The following is a 23010-nucleotide window of genomic DNA, read 5'->3' as shown; positions in this document are numbered from 1 at the left end:
TGTGTTCACATGGAATTTACGCAAATCCTCCTTTGTACCGGTGACCTCCAACAGCGGAGACACCAGCAGGGCTGTGTCAACAGTTGTCACCTGTGCTGTTTACGGGGTGGTGACCAGGAACAGCCTCTGTGGGTGTTTGGCACTGACGCCGCCAGCAGCAGCCCAACCGCATGCTACATGAGTGAGACACGAGGTGAACAGCGTGGCTCAGAGAGCTGGAGAGTCTGAGAGTCTGCGACGCAGTGGGAGGGCTCCCTGCATCCACACGGATCCAACAGAGTGCTCCGTGTGCAGCCACGATTTGCTTTTTGGAACTTCCTGGAATTTTTAAATCGCACCAACAAATTCAAGGTCACCCTGCGGAGGCTGAAACCCAGGGCAACCTGACTCCAAGGGGAACGTCTGCCCATCACCACATCCCAGACTCAGGGTCAGAGCTGCTATCTCATCAAGTCTCCAAACCCCAGGATGCAGTTGGATAGCCGGGGGCATGTGGGGGGGCTGCCCAAAGACAGCAGCAGGTGGAGCCAGAATAAGAGTTCTGGGGGGCTTTCCTGCGCCCAGATGCTGCCCCCAAGTCTGTGGGTGATGTGAATGGTACACAGAGCCCGTCTGTACCTCTCTCTCCTGCTCCCTCTCTCTCTAACCGCCCCCCCCCCCAGAAGGCCTGAGGACTCATCTCCATGCAAGTAGGATGGGGTCTGGGGGCTTCTGTGCCACTGCATTACCGGGCGGCAGAAGTTGGCTGTTGGCAACCCCACAGGCAGGTGTCTCCACTGGGGGAGACAGCAGGAGGGCTTTGGAGTTTCAGATTGAGGGGAGACGAGTTTGGGGAATAAGGGCCAGGGGACCCAGAGAAGGGGAACGAGGGTGGGTGGGGGAGGCGCAGAAGGTCTTGAGCCCTTCCTGGCTCCTTGGCCAAGTTCTGCTGATGCAGCCCTGGCTGCGACGTCCCACCCAGATTCGATCGACACTGCTCGCGAGCAGCTGTGGACCCTCGGCTGCCAGCCCCTGGGGCACAGGGATGCCTGGACACAGGGGCAGCTCCCTTCCAGGTCTCACTTCTTCCCAGGGTGGTCAACGCTGTCCCTGCTCCCCTTGGAACTCCCCCAGGGGCTGGCTGAGGCCCCCTGGGACCCCTCCCCTTCTGCCCTCTCCTGCTCCCTTCCCTTCTACCCTGGTGCTGACCCCAAGCGTCCTGCCTGCTGTCCTCTCTCTGCCCCAGACTGCTGTGCGTGGACACATCACAGCGGCAGTGAAGACAGACCCAATGCAGACAATGCAAACGTCCGGTGAATTTAGCTGGGCAGGAGGCAGAGGCCAGCCCCTGCCATCAGTCCTGGGATGCTGCATGCTGTTACAAAGAGCTACAGTGCTCGGCCGGCGCCGTGGCTTAACAGGCTAATCCTCTGCCTTGCGGCGCCGGCACACTGGGTTCTAGTCCCGGTTGGGGTGCCGGATTCTATCCCGGTTGCCCCTCTTCCAGGCCAGCTCTCTGCTATGGCCCGGGAGTGCAGTGGAGGATGGCCCAAGTGCTTGGACCCTGCACCCGCATGGGAGACCAGGAGAAGCACCTGGCTCCTGGCTTCGGATCAGCGCGATGAGCCAGCCGCAGCGGCCATTGGAGGGTGAACCAATGGAAAAAGGAAGACCTTTCTCTCTGTCTCTCTCACTATCCACTCTGCCTGTCAAAAAAAAAAAAAAAAAACACACACACACACAAAGAGCTACAGTGCTGTCTGCAAGGGGCTTTGCATCCAAGGCTGGATGACGGAGCAGAAGTAGCACCACCTGGAGCTCTTACATGTTTTTGGACCCCTCCCTAAAGCGACTGAATTTGGCAGGTGTTCTCAAGCCCTCTGTGGGGGTTCTCAAGCAAGCTCAAGTTGATTAGTGAGCTTCAGGGGAACGAAAGGGCAGAGGGAGACTGCAGTGTGCATGGGAAGGGAAAGGGGACAGTCTGCACACAGTCTCATGTGCAAACCCTCGGAGTGGAGAAGGCTGTGTGCTCACAGCGGTGGCTCCTGAAACAGAGAGGGCAAGACCCTCTCCCAATGTCACACAGCCAGGAGGAGCCCATGACTCTCTGGCTCCAAACCTCTTCCCCTGGGAACAGTGGGTGGTGGAAGTGCAAATGCAGCACCAACGGTGGGTGCTGGGGTGCTGGGACCCCTCCCCAGCTTTACTGGCTCCTAGCTATCGGATGGGAAGTCTCCTCTCAGGAGATAATAACAGGCCAACAGCCCAAGGCCAGGAGAGGAAATTAAAACGGCTGGTGATGAGCACCAGGCACAGAAGCTGGAGGCTTCCCTCGGACAAGGACATCATTTAGAAGAAAGAGGACAGGACCCTGCCCACTCTGAACAGGAGGAAGCCTCCTGGGGACAGAGCAGACCTAGGGGCAGGGGAACAGGACTGGGCAGCCTTGGGAGAAGGACCTGCCATTCAGCTCAACCACTTTCCCTGCCTCCCCGACGTGGACATGGACATGGACCAGGTCTTCCATGGAAGGAGACAGACCCTGAGGTTGTGGGGGGCAGTGGTAGCTACAAGGCATCTTAGTTCATGGTGCCCTGTGTGATTTTCTAAGCTTCAGCCCAGGACCCATGCCTGGTTTGGGGAGCACTGAGGTGGTCACTGGAGCTGGAACACCGTGGAGCCGGGTGCACTCACATTCCAGCTGTGTGAGCACAGCCAAGTCCCGCCCCTGCTGCCACCTCCATGTGCCCTTCTGAGCAGCGGAACCTGCCACCTTTCAGGACTGCAGGAAGGGATCAGACAGATGGGCCTTGCACACAGTAGGAGCTTTATGGTGAGAACGCTCACTACTCACTTTGTGGAGTACCTGCTGTGTCCCAGGGGCTATGTAAGCCCAGTCCCAGTAAGGCAAGTTCCCAGATTATTCCATTTTACAGGTGGGAACACAAAGGCACAGATGGCACAGGAGGCCTGCCCAAGGTCACCCAGAGGTGGCAGGAGTCAGACCCAGGGCCCTGGTTCTAACAGAGCCCTTGTCTCACAGGCAGAAGCCAGGGGCCATTTCCAACCAAAGGCATTTGTTAACCCTCCCCCCCCCACTGAAAGTCAGAGAGGATGTTCACTCAGCACCTACTGCGTGCCAGGCGCTCTGTTGAGAATACAGGCCTCAGGCCTCACAGGACACTATTATTCCCATTTTACAGACCTATAAATGGAGGCCCAGAGAATTTATGCCATTTTCTCAGCATTACACAGCCAAGGAAGGGGACTCGAACCTGGGTCTGTAGGGTGGCCTCATCCGGGGCTCCACCTCCAGCCCCATTCAGTCCTGAGTCATCTGGAAACAGGCCAGGACATCTGTGAGAAGGGATTCGTCAGCTTCTCCCAGCTTGGGGGCCAAAAGAAACCCTGAGCTGGGGTCAGGAGCCCTGCGTTGCCCGGACAAGATTCTGCCACCCACACCCCGGGGTGAGGGGTTCTTGGTGGGGGGAACCTAAGAGGCCACAGGGGCCAGGAAGCTTTTCTCCCTCCCCAGCATCTGTTCTCAGGGGTCCTCCAACATCCACTTTCATCCCGCCAGGGACAGGGAGCTCACTTCTGGAACCAACTTATCAGCTTATCTGGAATCAGGAAGTCAGGTGTCAGGAGGCACGGGAGCCCTGGCTCCAAGCCCAGAATGCAGAGTCACTGCCCCAGGTCCGGTCCCTCCGTGTGAGCTGAACAAGTTTCCGGCACCATCTGTAACATGAGGCACATGGTGACAGCACCCTGTGTCCTGGGAGTCACGTCTGTGCCCGACACGCCTCAGGGACTCTGCAAGCGCTGAGATGACAAGGACCGGCCCGCAGCAAGGTGCCGGGAGCAGCAGGTGCACGGCCACCTGCCCAGGAGCTCTCAGCTCCACTCTGCATTCCCTGAGCTTCCCGCCCACGAGCTGGGTGGGGCCTGGCTGGTCAGGTGAGGGGGCGGGGCTATGGCCCAGAGCCCGCCCCTCCACAGCACCTGTCTCTCTCCACCTCCAGCCCCACCCTGCGGCCACTTAGAAACCAGTGCCGCCCTCCCTCCACCTGCAAATATTTAAACAGCATAAAAGGAGGATTAATCCCCAGAGGGAGCCGGCACAGGCAGTGCTGACTCCAAGCAGGGAAACCTGGGCCAGTCTCCGAAGCCCAGGGGAGCACCTGTGCCTGTGCTGTCTTCTCCCAGCCTCACACCTGCCACCTGTGCAGGCCCAGGTACCCTCCTGCTGCCCTCCTTGAACCCGGCCAGGTTCCCAATCGACTCAGCACACCCCCTGGCCGTGCTGAGCTGGCCTCACACCGTGCTGAGCTCAGGGTTCACGCTGGCCCTGAGCCCCAGATGGAGCTGCCATGCCCTAGCACACAGAGCTGTCTCAGAGGCCTCAAAGGGGACCCAGCACACACCAGGCACCATGACAAGGAAGGCACCCTAGTGATACAAGTGAGAACATGACCTCAGGAGCCACCAGGCCCTTGGCCCACTGCAGCTCAGCCATTCTCTGGGCGACCTCAGGCCTCAGTTTCTCATCTGTGAGATGGGAACAATTCTTGCACCATCTCCCAGGGCTACTGTGTGAGAGACTTCCACAAGCAAAACAGACACAGGGTTCAGAGTGGGGATTGGCACACCACGAGTGCTATACACCCTCGCTAGCCCCGCCCCCACTCAGGGGTCAGCTCAAACATCTCCCCCCAGATGGTCCTATCTAATTAGGGCCCCACAAAGGCCACATCTACCCCTCTACTCTGCTTGGTCCTCTTCCTTGGGATGCACCCTGGCCTGGGCCCTCTGTATACACCTGTGTGCAGACCCATCTAGTGTCATTCTCCCCTAAGAACACCCAGAGCCCCTGGGTACACAGTAGGTTCCCCATATATGCTGGTGACCACTCTGATATTAATGCTGCGAATCCAGCAGCAAATGCTCACCGAGATCCTCCTGATCACCCTGTTGTGTTCAAGACCAAGGACCGCTAACTCCTTTCCGTAGCTCAGGGCTTGGGGAAGGGCCGCCAGGGAAAATGCTGGGTGCCCAGATGTGCCTAAGCTGTGGGTATGCAGGGACTGCTTTTCCAGGACAAGTGTGCCCCACACACTGCATGGAGTCACGTGTGGGCTCTTTGATTGCGTCTCTGAAAATCAGACGTGACCAGGTATTCTGAATTTTCATTTGCTAAACCCGGCCAATTATCTGCTCGCTTTTATTTGATAAATCTGTAAAACCTATTTTCAGGCCCATACAGTTTAGGTTTCATAATCTCTTGTTTAGTTTTCAAAGCCCGTGAACCTTGTTTTTAAAACATATCCTCGGCCAGCGCCGTGGCTCACTAGGCTAATCCTCTGCCTGTGGCGCCAGCACAATGGGTTCTAGTCCCAGCTGGGGCACCGGATTATGTCCCAGTTGCTCCTCTTCCAGTCCAGCTCTCTGCTGTGGCCCAGGAGTGCAGTGGAGGATGGCCCAAGTCCTTGGGCTCTGCCCCTGCATGGGAGACCAGGAGAAGCACCTGGCTCCTGCCTTCGGATCAGCGCGATGCACCGGCCACAGTGCACCGGCCACAGCGGCTATTGGAGGGTGAACCAACTATAAAATAAATAAAAATTATTTTAAAAAAACATATCCTCAGTCCATGGGCGAGCACAAATTTGTCCACCTTGGATTTGGCCCACAGGGCCCCGAGGGTAAAGCACCCAGCACAGTGGCTGAGACACACAGTAGGCCTAAATAAAAACCAGTCGACGCAGGGCAGGCATTCTGCGTCGCAGTTAAAACACCCAGGGCTCACATCAGAGGGCCGGGTTGGATGCCCCACTCCGGCTCCCGACTCCAGCTTCCTGCTAATACAGACCATGGGGGTCAGTGAGGATGACCAGGCTCCTGCCACCCACATGGGAGACCCGGATGTGCTGGTCTTGGCTGGGGGCTGTATCAAGCACTTGGAAGCTTGTACTTCTCTGCCTCTCAAACAAGCAAACATTTCTTAAAACGTCATTCAAGCAGCCCCTCGGCCTCCAAGGCGTACTGCCTCAGCAGGACCCCGAGCGCCTCCTCCCCATCTGCGGTCTCAGGTGTTGGCATCCCACCAGCGAGAGCAGAATTCTGTTGCAGATGCACTGTGCTGAGCCAGCGCCCTACTATGACACACATCCCCCAGGCACGCTGACTCGAACCTGCGTAAGAAACGGTGGAGAGGGCAGTCATAGCAGATGCCTGCAGGGCCTCTGTGGGGGACTTTAAAAATAACTCCAGGAGTGGGGGGAAGGTGGGGAGGAGAGGGGGTGACTCAAAGCCCCTCGGCAACCACACGGCAAAGTGATGAGCGAGGCCAGGCAGCGCTGCTGTGCCTCCTCTGCAGGCACCATGCAGTGACTCCAAGACAAGGCGCAGGTGCCGGCAGCCCCAGCCCCACCTGCACCACTGACCCAGGTCAGCCCTGTGCCTTTGCTCATTTGGTGCCTTCTGCCAGGTATCCCCACCACCACCTCCATGCCAAACTGTTACCTCCTTCTAGAACCTCTCCATCCCCCAAGCAAGAACAAATGCACCTCTTCCAGGTTCCCCCAGGACCGCCTTCCCTGCACTTAGCATCCTCATTCAGTGTTTCTCAAGTGCCTCCTACATGTCAGGTGTCGGGGGCGTCCCACAGAGTCCCTGCCGTCCAGTGAGATGGAAAGACACTAGCTACATCACAGAAAAGGGCAAACGATGGCCAGGTGAGACCGCCTCTCTGCAGGCAAAGAAAACAGATCTTAGGAGAATAAGTCACAGAGAAACCAGTCTCAACTGGGTGAACAGGAGGTCGAGGAGGGCTTCCTGGAGGTTGTGATGGATCAAGATCCGAGCAGCAAGTAGACATTAATGATCTGGGTCTCTGGTTTCTCAGCTCTAAAACAGAGGTGACCCCCCCACACCCCTGTACTGCCCCCACAGAGATATCTCGGAGCCCAAAGGAAGGAACAGATGGAAGGACACTGTGGCTGGAAGACCACTTCATGGAAAGAGCCGGCGGCTTTTCATTCTTTAATTTGTTAGGGGTGAGGCACGTAGGAGGTGAGAGCTGGAACAGGGCTGGGGGTGGGGTGGGGGGAAGTGGGAGGGCGGGTTCAGGAGTATTTTGGGACATTTCCAGGCACAGACACAGAGTCCTGAGGAGGGATGGAGGGCGGACGGTGCCACCGCACAGGCTGTGACTGCCACCCTGGCGTGGTCCAACCTTCCTTTCCTGCTGAATCCTGTCACTTCCAGTCCTGCACCCTGAGCCTGGGTCATGCGTGCCACTCCTGTGCAAGCCCTAGGACTCCCACCACAGGCCTTGGCTCATGCAGCCCCCTCCACTCGCCATCCTGCCCACCTCATCTGTCTCCATTCTCCAGGGCCAAGTGATGCACCTGTTCCTCATTCCCAAGACAAGGCGAGGTGGCCACCCCCTCTTGCAAGCTCCTGGGGAAATGCCTGCTGCCCAGTTAGAAGCACTGGGCTCTGGGGCAAGACTTGCAGGATTCCAATCTTAGCTCTTGCCTGCATGATCTGGGCACATCATGTCTCTTCTTTGAGCCTTGACTTTTCCATCAATGAAACAGGTAAGAGCAGTATCTGCCTCAGCAACGTAAGACCATTGGCCAGCCCTCTCTATCTGCAGGTTTCCCACCTGCAGATTCAACAGCACTCAGATCAGAAATATTCGGAGGCCAGCATCGTGGCACAGCAGGTTTAAGATGCCACCTGCAGCACTAGCACCCCATATGAGTGCTGGTTTGAGTCCCAGTTGATCCACTTCCAATACAGCTCAGTGTTAATGCACCTGGGACAGCAGTGCAAGACGGCCCAAGCGCTTGGGCCTATGCCACCCACATGGGAGACCCAGATGGAGTTCCAGGCTCCTGGCTTCAACCTGGTTCAGCCCTGGCCACTGGGAGGAGTGAACCAGCTGATGGAAGATTCTCTCTCCCACCCCTTCCCTCCTTCCCTCTCTCTATAACTCTCTGCCTTTCAAAAAAAAATGAATAAATCTTAAAAAAATTAAAAAACAAGCATTTGGGGGAACATTGCATCTCTACTGAACACTGCAGACTTTGTCTTGTCATTACTCCCTAAACACTACAGTATACCAGCGATTGATGTGATACTTACACTGTGTTAGGGGCCCTCAGTAGTCCAGAGAGGATGAGGATTTTGCCGAAGGAGGTGGGTGGGTTCCATGCAAGCACAGTACCACTTCACAGGGGCTCTTCCAAGAGTTCATGGAAAATATGGGTGATGGGAAGAGCCATGCACGGATTTCAAACATTTTGGCACCAAAATAAACTAATAAACTAATAGACAAAATAAACTAATAGACAAAATAAACTAATAAACTCATCTCTACTGTACAGACAAGGAAACCAAGTCCTACTCTGGTGAAATGACTTGCCCAATGACACACAGCTTGGCAATGGCATGGTGGGGATTCAAACCCCAGACTGTCCTGCCAGGAGCTCGGCACACAGTAGGTTTGTTTATTCATACAACAGACACCAACAGGTGCTTCCCACAGAGAGTGCTTTACACTCATGAGCCCAAAGATTCACAAGAACCATGCAATATAGATACCGTGGTTACTATTCCCATTTTCCCGTGAGGCCGCTGATCTGGGAGAGGCGGAGCCCACCAGGCCCACCGGAGGTGAGGCTTTGGATCCGGGTTCCTGCTCTGCAGCCCAGGTTCCCCCAGCAGAGGACTGGCCGCAGGGCGGCTGGGCGGCCGATGCCCCTACTTCCTCAGCTGGGCATCACGGTCACAGCCACTGCTGTGCTCCCAGGGCCAGGGTCCAGCAGCACCCAGCAGCCCTATGTCCATCCTTAGTCCCTGGTTTTCACAGCCCACCCCTCCCAGGACCCCCAGGGCCCCCTGACTCCTTATCTCAGTCCCCAAAGTAGAATCCCTAAAAAAAGGAACGCCCAAGCTTAAATGTCTATCATTAAGTGAAAGAAGCCGATCCATAAAGGCTGGACTTGGAATGACTCCACCTCTGTGATATCCTAGAAGAGGCAAAACTACAGCAACAATAACAAGAGCGGTGGTTGCCGGGGACTGCGCGGGAGGAAGGGCCGAGCCGACAGTGCACGGGTGACTCAGAGGCCGGTGGAAACGTCCTGGGAGATGCTACAGTGGTGGATCCATCCTGACAACAGCCAGAGCAGTCTGCTACAGTCTCAAGGCTGGGTGACAGCCACGAGCCAGTGCAGGTGCAAAGGAGAGGAGAGGAAGGGAAGGAAGGAGAAGCGCCTCTCCCCGCTCTGCCACCGAGGACGGATGTTGGCGGGCGTCCCGCTCTTTCTGCAGACAGGCTCAGGGCCTCCTTCCAGACAGGCACTTCTGCTCCCAGCGCAGTGGACTCCGGGGCCACTGCAGAGAAGGGGCTGGCACTGTCAGATCAGAAGCCCTCCCTGCCACCTGCACAGAGGACCCACCACTCCCTGCCCATCCCTCTCCTCCTCCTCCTCCTCACTCCCTGCTTCCTAGCTTTCCCCGACTGCGTCAAGCCCTCTGCACAGCTACTCCTTCATCATTAAAGTACCAGCTCCAATGCCACCTTCTCAAAGAAGCCCACCCGGACCACCACCCTGGCCCACCCTGGCCTCTGTCCCCCTCCTCTCCTCCCCAGTGCTGCATTCTCATCCATTTCTGAATGCTTCATGGCTCTGATCTGTTTGCTTGGCTGTTCGGTGCCTCCCCTCGGGACTGTCTGCCCTAGGAGAGCAGAGCCCTCTCCGCCCCGGGGTGCTAACTGCTGTCAGCCCAGTGCCTGCCGCAGCGCCTGGCACATGGCAGGGGCTCAGCAAACACCAGTGAGCGGCTCCAAACTTCCTCTTGTGGACTCTCTCACCTGCAGGTCCAGGACAGCCCCGCCCCACCCTCCACACAGCACAGACAAGGAAAGCAAAGAATCAGGAGTGGGTCCCACAGCCCAGGGATTGGGTGTGAGCAGCCAGGGAGGGCAAGAGGACAAAAAATGACAAGGCCATGGCATACGGCTCTGCAAGCTTAGGAACAGGGTTCTGCCAGCCCTCAAGGAGAAGTAAACGTGTCTGCCCGGCGGCTGCCAGCCTGGCCCCAGTTAATCGTTCACCGACTCACTATAAATAGGTGCCAGGTATCATCCCCCAGCGGTGCGGGGAGTGCCAACCTGCTCTGACCCGGAAGGAGGCGTGTCCTGGGACGGGGCCTGGGCTTCCTGTAGTCACACCCTCCTGCCTGCCTTTCACAAGAAAATCCCCCAGTACCCGAGTCCTGAGCGTCCACTGAGGGTAGTCTTGGCATCCTTTGGCCACTGATGGAGAAGATGGAGGAGTGAGGATGACCCCTCCACCTCCTTCTGTTCCCAAGAAAACCGGCCACCGAAGTTTGCATTCCCAGGCCACGCCCTGGAGACCAGCCTGTGCCTCCTGGCTGCCCTGCCTGCTGCATGTGGATAGGCTCCCCTTGGCAACACGCCCCGTCTCCACAGGTGCACTCCGGCTCTAGCACAAGCCCCACCCCTCTGCCCACAGCCTGGAGGGACTGGCAGCTAAGGGAAAATAAGAAATGAAATTCTCAGGTTATTGAAAATGCATGCAGTTAGGTGGTCAGCAGTGTGGTGCAGTGGGTTAAGCCACTGCCTATGACACCAGCATCCCATATCAGAGCACCAGTTCCAGCCCGACTGTTCCACTTCTCATCCAGTTCCTTGCTCATGCACCTGGGAGGCAGCAGACAGTAGTCCAAGTGCTTGAGCCCCTGCCATCCATGTGGGAGACCATCATGGAGATGCTGGCTCCTGGCTTCAGCTTGGCCCAGCCCCAGCCATTGCAGCCGTTTGGAAAGTGAACCAGCAGATGTAAGATCAATCTCTCGGCTGCTGCCGTGGCTCAACAGGCTAATCCTCCGCCTAGTGGCACCAGCACACTGGATTCTAGTCCCGGTCGGGGCGCCGGATTCTGACCCGGTTGCCCCTCTTCCAGGCCAGCTCTCTGCTGTGGCCCGGGAGTGCAGTGGAGGATGGCCCAAGTGCTTGGGCCCTGCACCCCATGGGAGACCAGGAGAAGCACCTGGCTCCTGGCTTTGGATCAGCGCAGCGCCGGCCGCGGTGGCCATTGGAGGGTGAACCAACGGCAAAGGAAGACCTTTCTCTCTGTCTCTCTCTCTCACTGTCCACTCTGCCTGTCAAAAAAAAAAAAAAAAAAAAATCAATCTCTCTCTCTTTGTGTGTCACTCTGCTTTCCAAATAAATGAATAATCTCTCTTTTTTAAAATGCACACAGGCAAACCATAAAATACAGTAACCACCTCTTCCTGACCTTAGAAGGAAAAGTGGTCCCTGACTGTGACTAAGGGGCTGGCTTCAAGTCCTGTCTCCTCCTCTTATCAGCTGTGTGACTTTGCGCAAGTCACCTCACTTCTCTGTGCTTAGATTGACTCTGTGATGGGACAAGAAGCACCATTTACCCTTCTGACTTCTGCTTTTACATGAACTATGTTAATACATTTGGAAAGTTCATGGCAGAACTTTCTGGAAATTCTCTATACCTGTGCCGTCACACAGGATGTCACTAGCCTTATCCAGCTACTGAGCCCTGAGATATGGCTAGTGTGAGTGAGGAAGTGCATTTTTAAAAAAAGATTTTACTTATTTATTTGAGTGGTAGAGTTATAGACAAGAGAGACAGAGCAATCTTCTATCTGCTGGTTCACTCCCCAAATGGCCACAACAGCTGGAGCTGGGCCGATCCAAAGCCAGGAGCTTCTTCCATATCTCCCATGTGGGTGCAGGGGCCCAAGCAGTTGGGCCACCTTCCACTGATTTCTCATATTAGCAGCGAGGTGGATCGGAATAGGAGCTGCTGGACATGAACTAGTGCCCATGTGGGATGCTGGCACTCCAGGCAGAGGCTTAACCTACTATGCCACAGCGCTGGCCCCCGAGGGAGCACATTCTAAGTGAAACTGGAGTGAGAAGCTTGTGGTATGCAACCCAGAAGAGGACCCTCCCCAGCCCCTGCCCATGCTAGCATCCTGACCTTGCACTTCCAGCCTCCAGCACTGGGAGAAACAAATTTCTGTTCTTTAAAAATCACCTGGGGGAGGAGGGGTGGCACTGTGGCTTAGTGGGTAAAGCTACCACCTGCAGTGCCAGCATCCCATACGGACTCCGTTCGAATCCTGGCTGCTCCACTTCTGACCCAGCTTCTTGCTAATGTGCCTGGGAAAGCAGCAGAAGATGGCCCAAGTGTGTGGGTCCCTGTGACCCATGTGGGAGACCCAAATGAAGCTCCTGGCTTCTATATGGTCCAGACAAAGCCATTACAGCCATTTGGGGAGTGAACCAAAGGACAGAAGACCCCTCTCTCTGCCTCTGTCCCTCTCTGTAACTCCACCTTTCAAATAAATAAATAAATCTTAAAATTAAAAAAGAGCGGGGATGGCACTATGGCACAGCAGGTTAACGCCCTGGCCTGAAGCACCGGCATCTCATATGGGCGCCGGTTCAAGTCCTGGCTGCTCCACTTCTGATCCAGCTCTCTGCTACAGCCTGGGAAAGCAGTAGAGGATGGTCCAAGTCCTTGGGCTCCTGCACCCGCGTGGGAGACCCAGAGGAAGCTCCTGGCTCCTGGCTTCAGATTGGTGCAGTTCTGGCCGTTGCGGCCAATTGAGGAGTGAACCGTCGGGTGGAAGACCTCTCTCTCTCTCTCTCTCTCTCTGTGTGTGTGTGTGTGTAACTCTGACTTTCAAATAAATAAATAAATCTTTCAAAAAAATTTTTTTAAAAATGTAAAAAAAGTAAAGCTTTTATAAAATAAAAAAGGCCACCTGGACAATTACACTTTGTTATCATCCTAACGTGCACAGGAAGATTCTGAACCACACAGGGCTTCACGCCGGATCTGACAGATACCTGGCACGCAGTGAGTCTCCAGACCACAGAGGCACAGCACAAGAGCGGACTCATCCTGTGCAAGATCGAGCTCCCAACACAGGTGTCCTCTTCCCCTGCCGCGGTCTGTCTGCCTGTTTGCACTGTCCTGGCTGGTCATTTCACCCTGCCTCTCCTCTGGGGCCCCTTCCTTACCCTCTGCTTGACTCTGCCCTTTGCCCCTCCAGACTTGTCCCATCAGAGCAGTCCATCCCACTGGGATTGGCACAGTGTGACTGGAGCTGGATCGGAGAGACTGGACACTCACGAAGGGAGAAGCGCTCCTTGTTGCTGCGAAGCCCAGCATCAGGTTGTGTCCCTGGAGCTGCTGGGCCACTGAGACAGGCTGAGCTTGAAGCCCACAAACGCAGAGGAAGACAGCAGAGAGATGGCGACACAGCGTCCTGATGACATCACAGGAGTCCCTAGATACAGCTGTACCTGAAGCTGATGCACCTCGAATTCTGAACCAAGGAATCCAATTTTTTTTCTGCCTCCTCTGCTTCTACAGGGCTTTATCCAACTTACATGGACGGAAGATGGAGGTGGCCAAAATGACCTGCTCGGCCGCCTGCTCAGAGATGCTCAGCTCGGATTCAATTCCTTTCCCTCTCTGAGTTCAAATTCCTTGTCAGTAAACAGGAGTGGCTACCTGCACCTGCTCTACAGAAAGATGGCTCTGTGCATTAGGTCAGACAAAGCAAAGCAATGCACGGGGAGCAGTGCTTGGTAAATGGTGGTTGCTGCAATTCTAATTTACTGATTAAGCACAACTTACTAAATAAGAAAGATTGAAGGGGGATGTCATTCAATGCCGCCAGTACCACCAGGTCACGTGAACTCTCACAACCTCTGCTAGCTGAGTTTTAAAGGGGGGATTCCTGCAGAAGGCACGCTTGCTGCTCTTCCTAAACACCCACAGTCGGAGGGTCCCGCACAATTGTGCAACATAAAATGCACAAAAATCTATTCACTTCCCAAGCTCTCTGATCATTAAAAGAAGGAAAAAACTGTTGTCCTCATTTGAGGTTAGCACTCTTAGCCTCCTTACCCAGCCCGTGGCTTGTGGCCACCAAGCAGCAGGTCTAGGAGGCTCCCAGGGGACCATCTCCACGGGGCTGATAGGCAGTGGGACCCAGATGGGTAATCTAGCTGCCCGCCCCAGGATGGCAAAGCAGCCAACCGAGGCTCAGCCCTGCTCACTCCCACTTGAGGGCTTTGGGTCTCAACAGAACGTCTCTTCCCAATCACTCTACAGCACTGCCCTAGGGGCTGCAATGTCCCCAGCCCGGGGCTCACCCAGGGACAGCAATATCTGTGCTGAGAGCACCTGCAAGTTCCCATGTGACCAGACAGGGCAGCAAAGCGTCGTCCTGTGACGGGACCCACTGCTCCCAACAGGGTGCGCCGTGCACCGTGCCAGGCCTCCCCAGAAACAGAAGCAGCAGCATAGCAGTCCTGCTGTGGGGTGGACCTGCCCTCGCTGTCGGACACACGAGGAAACTAACATCAGAGAGGTTCATTCAGCTACTGAATGGCAGGGCCACAGTTCAAACTCAGGGCCGTGTGACCTCGCAGCTTGGTTCCACCCCTCACTGCACCTTCTCAGTGTAGCTCTGAACTGTGGACAGGGTGCTGGGTTTAGCTGCAGACTAGCGTCCAGCCGAGCCCTGGGGCAAGACCCCAGGCTGTACAATGATAATCTCCGTGCCCTTAGCCAAGTTCATAGGCATCTCTGTGCCTCACCTTCCTTATCCATGAGAAGGTCTTTGACCCACTTCATGGGGGCACTGGGATAATCAAATGGGGGTCATCTATAAAGGTGCTCTTTATATGTCATTTTTTTATAAATCCTTATCTCATCAGGATGGCTTTCGCTGAGCCTCGGCTTTCCCAAAACGTCTTATCAGCTGCTGAGTGTTCATGAGTCTTAAATATAGACTTGGCAAATTCAGAGTAGAGAAAACAGGGGAGACTTGGCTCTCGGAAAGCGGCGCCAGCCCAAATTAGATAAGCCAAGGTTCTTAGAATCCTGGAGCTGTCCAAACCCGTCCACTCAGAAAGCAGGAAAACGTGACCATAGGAAGGGAGCTGGCATAGGCATTGGGACTAGCAATTAAGATGCCACATTCCCAGCCGGCACCACGGCTCAATAGGCTAATCCTCTGCCTGCGGCGCCAGCACACTGGGTTCTAGTCCCGGTCAGGGCACCGGATTCTGTCCCAGTTGCTCCTCTTCCAGGCCAGCTCTCTGATGTGGCCCGGAAGGGCAGTGGAGGATGGCCCAAGTGCTTGGGCCCTGCACCCGCATGGGAGACCAGGAGAAGCACCTGGTTCCTGGCTTCGGATCAGCACGGTGCGCTGGCCGCAGCACGCCAGCTGCAGCGGCCATTGGAAGGTGAACCAACGGTAAAGGAAGACCTTTCTCTCTGTCTCTCACTGTCCACTCTGCCTATTAGGGGAAAAAAAAAAAAAAAGATGCCACATTCCCTACCAGAGTGCATGGGTTCAAGTCCCAGGTCCACTTCCAATTCCAGCTTCTTGCTAATGCACACGTGGGAGGCAGCAGGTGATGGCTCAAGCACTTGAGTCCCTGCCGCCCACATGGGAGACCTGGATTGAATTCCCAGTTCTTGGCTTTGGCCTGGCCCAGTCTCACTCTTGCTAAGTGATAGATGCCTGCAGCGAGCTTGACTGCCCAGATGTGGGCACGTGGAGGGAGACCCAGAAGATGGGAGCTCTGTCTCTGTCAGAGGAAAGAAAGAACGGCCAGGAGCCACCCAGGTTGTTAGGGGCAGGGCTGGAACAAGGACTCGGACCCTCACTTCCTGTCCTGTAGGCCCTTTGCAGGTGCACAAATGTCCTTTCCTACCCAGCAACCAGCACCAAGCACTACTCCAGCTCCCAGAGCCCCTCCCAAGGCTGCTGTAGGCGAGACCCCCAGCTAGGGCCCTCCTGCCACTCCTGTCACATGGAACCCAGGTGCCCAAGCCTGCCAACAACACCCATCACGGGGCTGCATTATTCATGAGCAGGTTTTCTGCCCTCCGAGGCCCACAAACACGACGCACACCAGCTGATCAGAGCCAATCCTGCAAAGCGTCAGAGAGCCCAAAATACCCCACCTGGCATCCGTTCAGCAAGCGATTCTGGAGCCCCTGCCCGGCACAGCGGGGGAGCCAGGGAGCGGGTGGCAGTGGAGGTGATTTCCAGCCCAGGAATTGAAAGCTCAGCAAATAACAATGCGGCCTTTCCTTCCTTGTCTGATGACCTGGTGGTGTCTGTCTTTGCTTCCCACCCCCCTGCTCAGAAGTCCCCCAGGGCACTCATCTTCCAGGGAGTTAAAGTCAAAGCTGTCACCCGCAGAATGGGCCTCTTGTTCCTCCTCCTCCACTCTTGCTCGCTCTGCCCCGGCCTCATGGGCCTCCTCGCTATTCTTTGTCCAACTCAAGACCTTCGCAGGGCCAGCGCTGCAGGCACAGTGGGTTAATGCCTTGGCCTGAAGCGCCGGTGTCCCATATGGCTGCCGGCTCGAGTCCCAGCTGCTCCACTTCCTGTCCAGCTCTCTGCTATGGCCTAAGAAAGCAGTAGAAGATGGCCCAAGTCCTTGGGCCCCTGCACCCTCATGGGAAACCTGGAAGAAGCTCCTGGCTTCTGGCTTCTGATCGGCACAGCTCCGGCCGTTGTGGCCAACTAGGGAATGAACCAGCAGATGGAAGACCTCTCTGCCTCTCCTCTTTCTGTGTAACTCTGACTTTCGAATAAATAAATCTTTAAAAAAAAAAAAAAAAGACCTTGGCCTATGCTGTTCCCTCTGCCGGGCATGCCCTACCTGTGGATGTCTCTACCACTCCCTCCCTCCATCCCTCCCAACATTATCTCACCAAAGAGACCATCCCTGCCCCCTCTCCACAAGCCCTTCCCATCTCCAGCCAGCCTCTGTTTCCCTCCAGCATCTTCCCTGTGATTGCACGGACGTCCTGTGTCCAGATGCCCGGTCCACTCAGTGAGCACCTGTCAGAACTCGGCTTCACTTCTCAACACACAGGCTCTCAGTACGGGCGCTGGAGGGAAGCAGGCAGGGAGGGCTGCAGCGAGGAAGGGAGTTTTCTTCTGAGAGCAGCCAGACACTGTCCATCCTGGTGCTTGCTCTCAGCTGAGACTTCCCCAAGTACAGCTCGAAGCACCCTCTCCTGCTCACAGATCTTCCAGAGCACTCTGACCTCTGATAGGGGTCAGTCTGAACACCACGGCCTGGCCTGCACAAGCTGGGCTGGAGGCACCATACCTGCCTCAATGCTCCCCCTGTATGCACCTGACCCTAAGCGCTGTCCACAGACTCGCCTGAAAGTCACAGCTCTCTACCACTGCCCACTGTCAGGCAGGATCACAAGGCCACCATCCGGGTCCTGGCAAAGCATGGACTTGGCTCCCCCAGGGACTGACTGGCTGTGTGACCCGAAGGGGAACTGTACAACATCTCTGGGCCTGCAGATCCCCATCCACTGAGCAAAGGAGATGAGGAGTGCAGAGGGTCACACTCAGGGAGCGCTCAGCACGGTGCCCAGGACAGACGTCCTCGGTAAACAGAGAGGAAGCCAGAAATCGCTGGTGCAATCTCAAATCCAAAATACTCCCAAACCCAGAACTTTCCAAGCAGTGGACCTCCTGTGATGGGCTGCAGTCAAAACACAGGTCCATGGAGTGGGCGTCTGGCTCGGCGGCTAAGATGCCGTGACCTAGTACGGCGAGCAGGGTCCAGCACCAGACTCTGGCTCCTGCCTCCAGCTTCCTGCTAATGCAGACCCTGGGAGGCAGCGGTGATGGCTCAAGTAGTTGCCACTCATGTGGGAGACCCAAATTGAGCTTCTGGCTCCTGGCTTTGGCTCAGGCCCACCCTTGGCTGCTATAGACACCTGTGGAGTAAATCAGTGGATAAAAGCTCTCTGGACCTGTCTCTCTGCCTTGTAACTAACTAAATAATAAGATTTTTTTTTTTTGACAGGCAGAGTGGACAGTGAGAGAGAGAGACAGAGAGAAAGGTCTTCCTTTTTGCCGTGGGTTCACCCTCCAATGGCCGCCGCGGTAGGTGCACTGCAGCCGGCGCACCGCGCTGATCCGATGGCAGGAGCCAGGTGCTTAACCTGGTCTCCCATGGGGTGCAGGGCCCAAGCACTTGGGCCATCCTCCACTGCACTCCCTGGCCACAGCAGAGAGCTGGCCTGGAAGAGGGGCAACCGGGACAGGATCGGTGCCCCGACCGGGACTAGAACCCAGTGTGCCGGCGCCGCAAGGCGGAAGATTAGCCTAGTGAGCCGCGGCGCCGGCCAATAATAAGATTTTTAAAACTACAGTGCACTAAAAACCTCCAGACTATGTGTATAAGGTGATTATGAAACATAAATGAATTTCATGTCTACACTTGGGTCCCAGCCTCAAGATATCCCATTATGTTGATGCAAATATTCCCAAATCCCATATCCCAAGCACCTGTGGGCCTACGCATTTTGGATTAGGGGTAGTACTGTCATTCTGGGCTGGACCCTCCTTTGTGGCGACAGTGGTGGCTGTGCCGGGGGGATGTCTCATGCATTGTAGGAAGCTGAGCTTCACCGTGGCCTCTTCCTGACGGATGCCAGCAGCAACCCCAGCTGTGACAACAAAAATGTTTCCACACATTGCCAAATGTCCTCCTGGGGTGGGGTTGCCAGACTGAGAGAGGCAGACTGACGTGAAAAACTTATTCACCGTTTATCCGAAATTCAGATATAACTGGGTGACTTCTAGCCAATTCTAACTCAACCTGGGGGGTAGGACCTAACCGGCCCCCTCCCTCAGGAAGAACCCTGGGTTACGATCACTTCATAATAACGTCAGGTGCTCCCATCACTTCCCTCCCACCTTCCTCCCTCCTTCCCCAGCGCCCTGCAGCTTGAAGGCTGCGAGGCCCAGTTCCCCGGACAGGCTGTGCCCGACAGCTGTGACATCAGCGCTAGGATCATATCCCTTCTCCCACCAGCTCCCATGCGCAGAGCTAAATGTAGGTTCCCCTCCAGGATGTGCCCCCACCTTCCTGCCTCATTCCCGGGGTCTCATCTGCCACCTACAGGCCCCTGCCTGCTCCCCTCCAATTAAGAGGCCTCCGAGGCACAGCCAGAGGCAGGAAAACAAGGCAGTTAGTCACTTTGCTTCCGTTATCCACTGGCATCACGTGCCTGGCTCTTTTAATGGCAGTCACCATGGCAACGGGAAGCCAGTCCCTGCTCGCTCTGGAAACCAAAACAAAATTAAGAGGTGGCAGGGAGGGCAGAGAGAGCCAGGATGGAGCTGGCTGGACTTAAATGGAGGAAATTTCGCTGTGGCCTTGATGTCCCCAGCGTGCCCTCGGTGGCACTTGGGACAGATGCCCAGCCAGGAGAAGCTCAGGCTAAGGGGGGTGCATGTCTTCACACCGCTTATCCTGCCAGGTGAGTCATCTTCACCTGTTAAGAACAGTCTGGGACTCAGACCCTCGTGCAGGTAGGGACAGATCTTCTCCAAGGTGGTGCAGTTAGCCAGCAACTGAGTTCAGCGGCCCTCCCCATGTCCTCCCCAACACGTCCCCTTCACCTTGGGCTAAGACCCTGTGCTCTGTCCCCTCGGCACCTGGTGCCATCTTTCTTGCTCTCTGCTCCAATTCCTTCTCATCTGTGCACACCCTCCAGACACAAAGCCTTTGCACACAAGGTTCCCTCTCCAGGGAACAGTCCCCCTCCCCTGCCGGGACCCCAACCCTTCACCTAAAGGCCTGCTCATGTCTCAAACATCTCGTTCTCAGGCACGCCTTCCCGGGCCCCCTGTACCTGCTCAGTTCTCTCTGTCTTGCACCTCCCCCCTCAGGCCTCTGGGCACCACCTGCACTTAATCCCTATAATGACATCCAAGCATCTGCCAGACTGAGGGCCAGACGCTGCAGGTCATGGACAGAATCTGTCTTGTTCGTTGTTGTACCCACAGATCCTAGCCCAGTGTCTCATGTACAACCGTTATAAAGATAAGCACCTAGGACTTGAACCCAGCTCTGGCTCAGCTCAGAGCTCCTTCCTGACCTGCCTCGTGGGTACGGGTCCTACTGGTCCTCCAGGTCAGCACTGGACAGAGCTCCCAGCCCCATGGTGGTTGCCAGGCTCACTGAGACAGCTGATGGTGAAGGCAGCCCTTTGAGAAACAAGGGTGGGAGGTGCCTCTGGGGCCGTGAGGCAGGGATGTGACACTTCTGAACCCAAAGGGTGGGGAGAAGGAAGATCTGACTCTCAGAGTCCTAGACAAAGAGCTCTTCCCTCCATTCCTCTGCAGATCGGCTCTCTCACAGTGGGGGAGTTTCCCTCCCAGAGTTGGGAAAGGAAGGAAAAGGCAGGGGTCCTGCTTGGAGGCGCAGGGACTTGTCACCATGCCTTAGGGGCTCCCATGCAGAACAGGGGACTCAAAGAAGACTTGAACTTGTTCCCCTTCATTGGTTCTGTGCCCTTGAAATATTGCATACCTTCTCTGGGGGTTAGCACTGTAGCTTGGCAGATGGAGCCTCTGGCATCTGCTGGCATCCCATATGAGCACCAGTTCAAGTCCCAGCTGCTTCACTTCCAATCCAGCTCCCTGCTAATGTGCCTGGGAAAGCAGTGGAAGATGGCCCAAGTGCTTGGGCTCCTGCATCCATGTGGGAGACCCAGAAGAAGCTCCTGGTTCCTGGCTTCAGATCCACCCAGCTCCAGCCTTTGAGGCCATTTGGGGAGTGAACCAGCGGAGAGAAGACCTTTCTCTCTGTCTCTCCCTATCTCTGTAACTCTGCCTCTCAAATAAATAAATCTTTAAAAAAATTAAAAAGTACCCTCTGTAGGCCTCAGTTTTCTCATCTATACTCACCCACCCCAAGGTAGACATGAACAGGCATGCTTTTAGACTGGAGGTGGTACAAGTTTGGCTCTGATGTTGGACCATCCTGAGGTTTGGTAAGCCCTTTCCCGGCTGGGTGCTCTGGGGCAAGTCACTTCACCCCTCCCAGCCTCAGTTTCCTTGTCTATATAATGGGGACAACGCCACCCACTTCACAAGCAACTGTGCAGAAGGGGACTGCACACAGCCGCCAATCCCCCCACCCCCCAATTAACGGAAGCTGTGATTTCTAGAAGGACCAGGTCCTAGAAATGCAGGATTTTAGAAGCAGCTGCGAACCTGCCATTGTGAACCCCGCCTTCTGTTTGCAGACCTGGGGTTCAAAGCACCAAGCAGAGTGACAAGGGGTCACTTTCATCAGGACCTGGCTCAGCTTTGAGCTGGGCAGAAAACCAAGCCCCGAAGCCATCTGTTCCCAGGAGAAATGGTGCAGTCCAGACCGCAGGCCACGGGTGTCAACGTGTCGCCCACAGCCCACCCAGTTACCCAAACTAGACTGACATAGACTGGACCTCAGAGGGCATCAGGGCTAACGCATCCTTCCACAGTCTTGGGTAGGGGAGAGGGCTGTGCTAGGGGATGGAGAGAGCCAGGCCACAGCACCACCACCACCCCCCCCCCCCCCCCCCCCGGCTAACACTCTATTCTGCCTGCTAACAGACTCCTCCCCCCAAGCCAGCTAACCACGTCATCAGAAGCAAAGAAGGCAGCACGTTTTTGTTTTTGTTTTTTTTAAACCTAAGGATTTTTGTGGAGTCCATATACACCTGCCCCCTGTGGTAGCCATAAGCATGTTGAGGGTCTCAGAGTTCTGATGGAAACAGGGTCTGGACTGCTTTCTGTGTGTCCCCCCTGTAGTCTCAACACCAGGACTGCAAATGAAAAACTTCTAGGCCTTTCTGAGGGACCCCACATACCCTGCATGTTATTTGAAAACATTAGAATGTGCACCCAGCCCTGGGGCTGACTGAACACAAAGGGACCTGCCACACAGGGCCACACAGGGAGGCACACACCCACCCGCCCAGGAGGGTGGGGCAGCAACAGGTTCCCACCTCCAGGCTGCCTCTGCAGAGGGAGGGGCTCCTCCCTGGTGCTCGGTGCTGCCACCACACGCAGGCACCCCCAACACACACACAGGCTCACATGCGTGCGCACATACACGCAACACAAGACAGGAGCAGGGTCTGGCTGGCCCCCAAGATCTTCAGCCACGCAAGGACTCAGAAGGCTCAGAGGCAGTGGAGAGCTCCCAGGCTAGGGATGGAGTCTGGGAGGAGGGACAGGGTAACATATCCACAACCAGGCGTGCACGCGCACACACACACACACACACAGCCTCACTCATGCATCTTACACAGACGCACCCAAGACAGGCAAACACACATACACAGAGATACGCACTCTGACTTCTCCATTCAGCTGCACGGAGGCTGGCATACACACAGGCTCCCAGCCCCACATCCTCACCACACAGGCGTGGGCGTGCACACACACACACATTCTAGCATCTAAGGCCACCCCAGCTATGCACTCCCGGGCAGTGAGGGCCTGGGAAGCTGCTGGCTGTTAACCCCAAAGGCCCCAGGGAGAGAGAGGGGGGCCAGAGAGCAGAGGGAGCCCGTTTGACTCTCTCCTTCCTGTAGGTATGCAGGGCTGAGGTGAGGGTACTGAGATGACGCTGTCTTTGGGGAGCCAAGGCTGACCGACGGAGGAGGACCCCCGCCTCCTGGACATGGCCTGGGAATTTGGGGCTGGGAGAGAGACTTTATCTTCCCAAATCGAACCCAGCCCCTTTCCTGTTGCCTCTTGCACAGTCTCATCCGACGCCCCCACCCCCAGCCTGTACCCCTCCGAGATGCACACACCTGCTGCCCCACAAGAGGGGGTCCTCCCCAGCCGCGGCTCTGAGACGTCAGCGGCCTCCCCTCCAGCCCCGTGGCAGGTAAACGCCCACCCAGGTGAGCCCCACACTCGCGGCGGCCACCCCACTCCCCCACCCTGCCGCCGCCAGGGGCCACCCTCCCGGGCCACTCTTTCCCCGGCGTGGCTGTGGCCGCCTCTGCGGCCTCCCTGGGGGTGGCGGCCCGCGCCCCCGGCCCGGCCCCTACCTCCTTCTTGACGGTGCGCAGAAGCCTCTGGCGGGTCTCGGCCTCT

At 56.1% G+C, this 23010-nt stretch overlaps 1 protein-coding gene across 1 annotated transcript in view; it reads right to left on the bottom strand.

Annotated features, from left to right (window-relative positions):
* Nucleotides 1-23010, bottom strand: part of SGSM1 (small G protein signaling modulator 1) — a 107713-nt gene that overhangs the window by 71354 nt on the left and 13349 nt on the right. The window contains exon 3 of the mRNA XM_062182315.1: nt 22854-23008. Coding sequence (XP_062038299.1) covers nt 22854-23008 — 155 coding nt within the window. The remainder of the gene's footprint in view (nt 1-22853; nt 23009-23010) is intronic.

The sequence above is a fragment of the Lepus europaeus genome, chromosome 23 (assembly GCF_033115175.1).
Source record: "Lepus europaeus isolate LE1 chromosome 23, mLepTim1.pri, whole genome shotgun sequence".
NCBI classification, from domain to species: domain Eukaryota; kingdom Metazoa; phylum Chordata; class Mammalia; order Lagomorpha; family Leporidae; genus Lepus; species Lepus europaeus.
The sequence above is the reverse complement of the archived record's forward strand: the minus strand, read 5'-3'. Positions and strand labels throughout refer to the sequence as shown.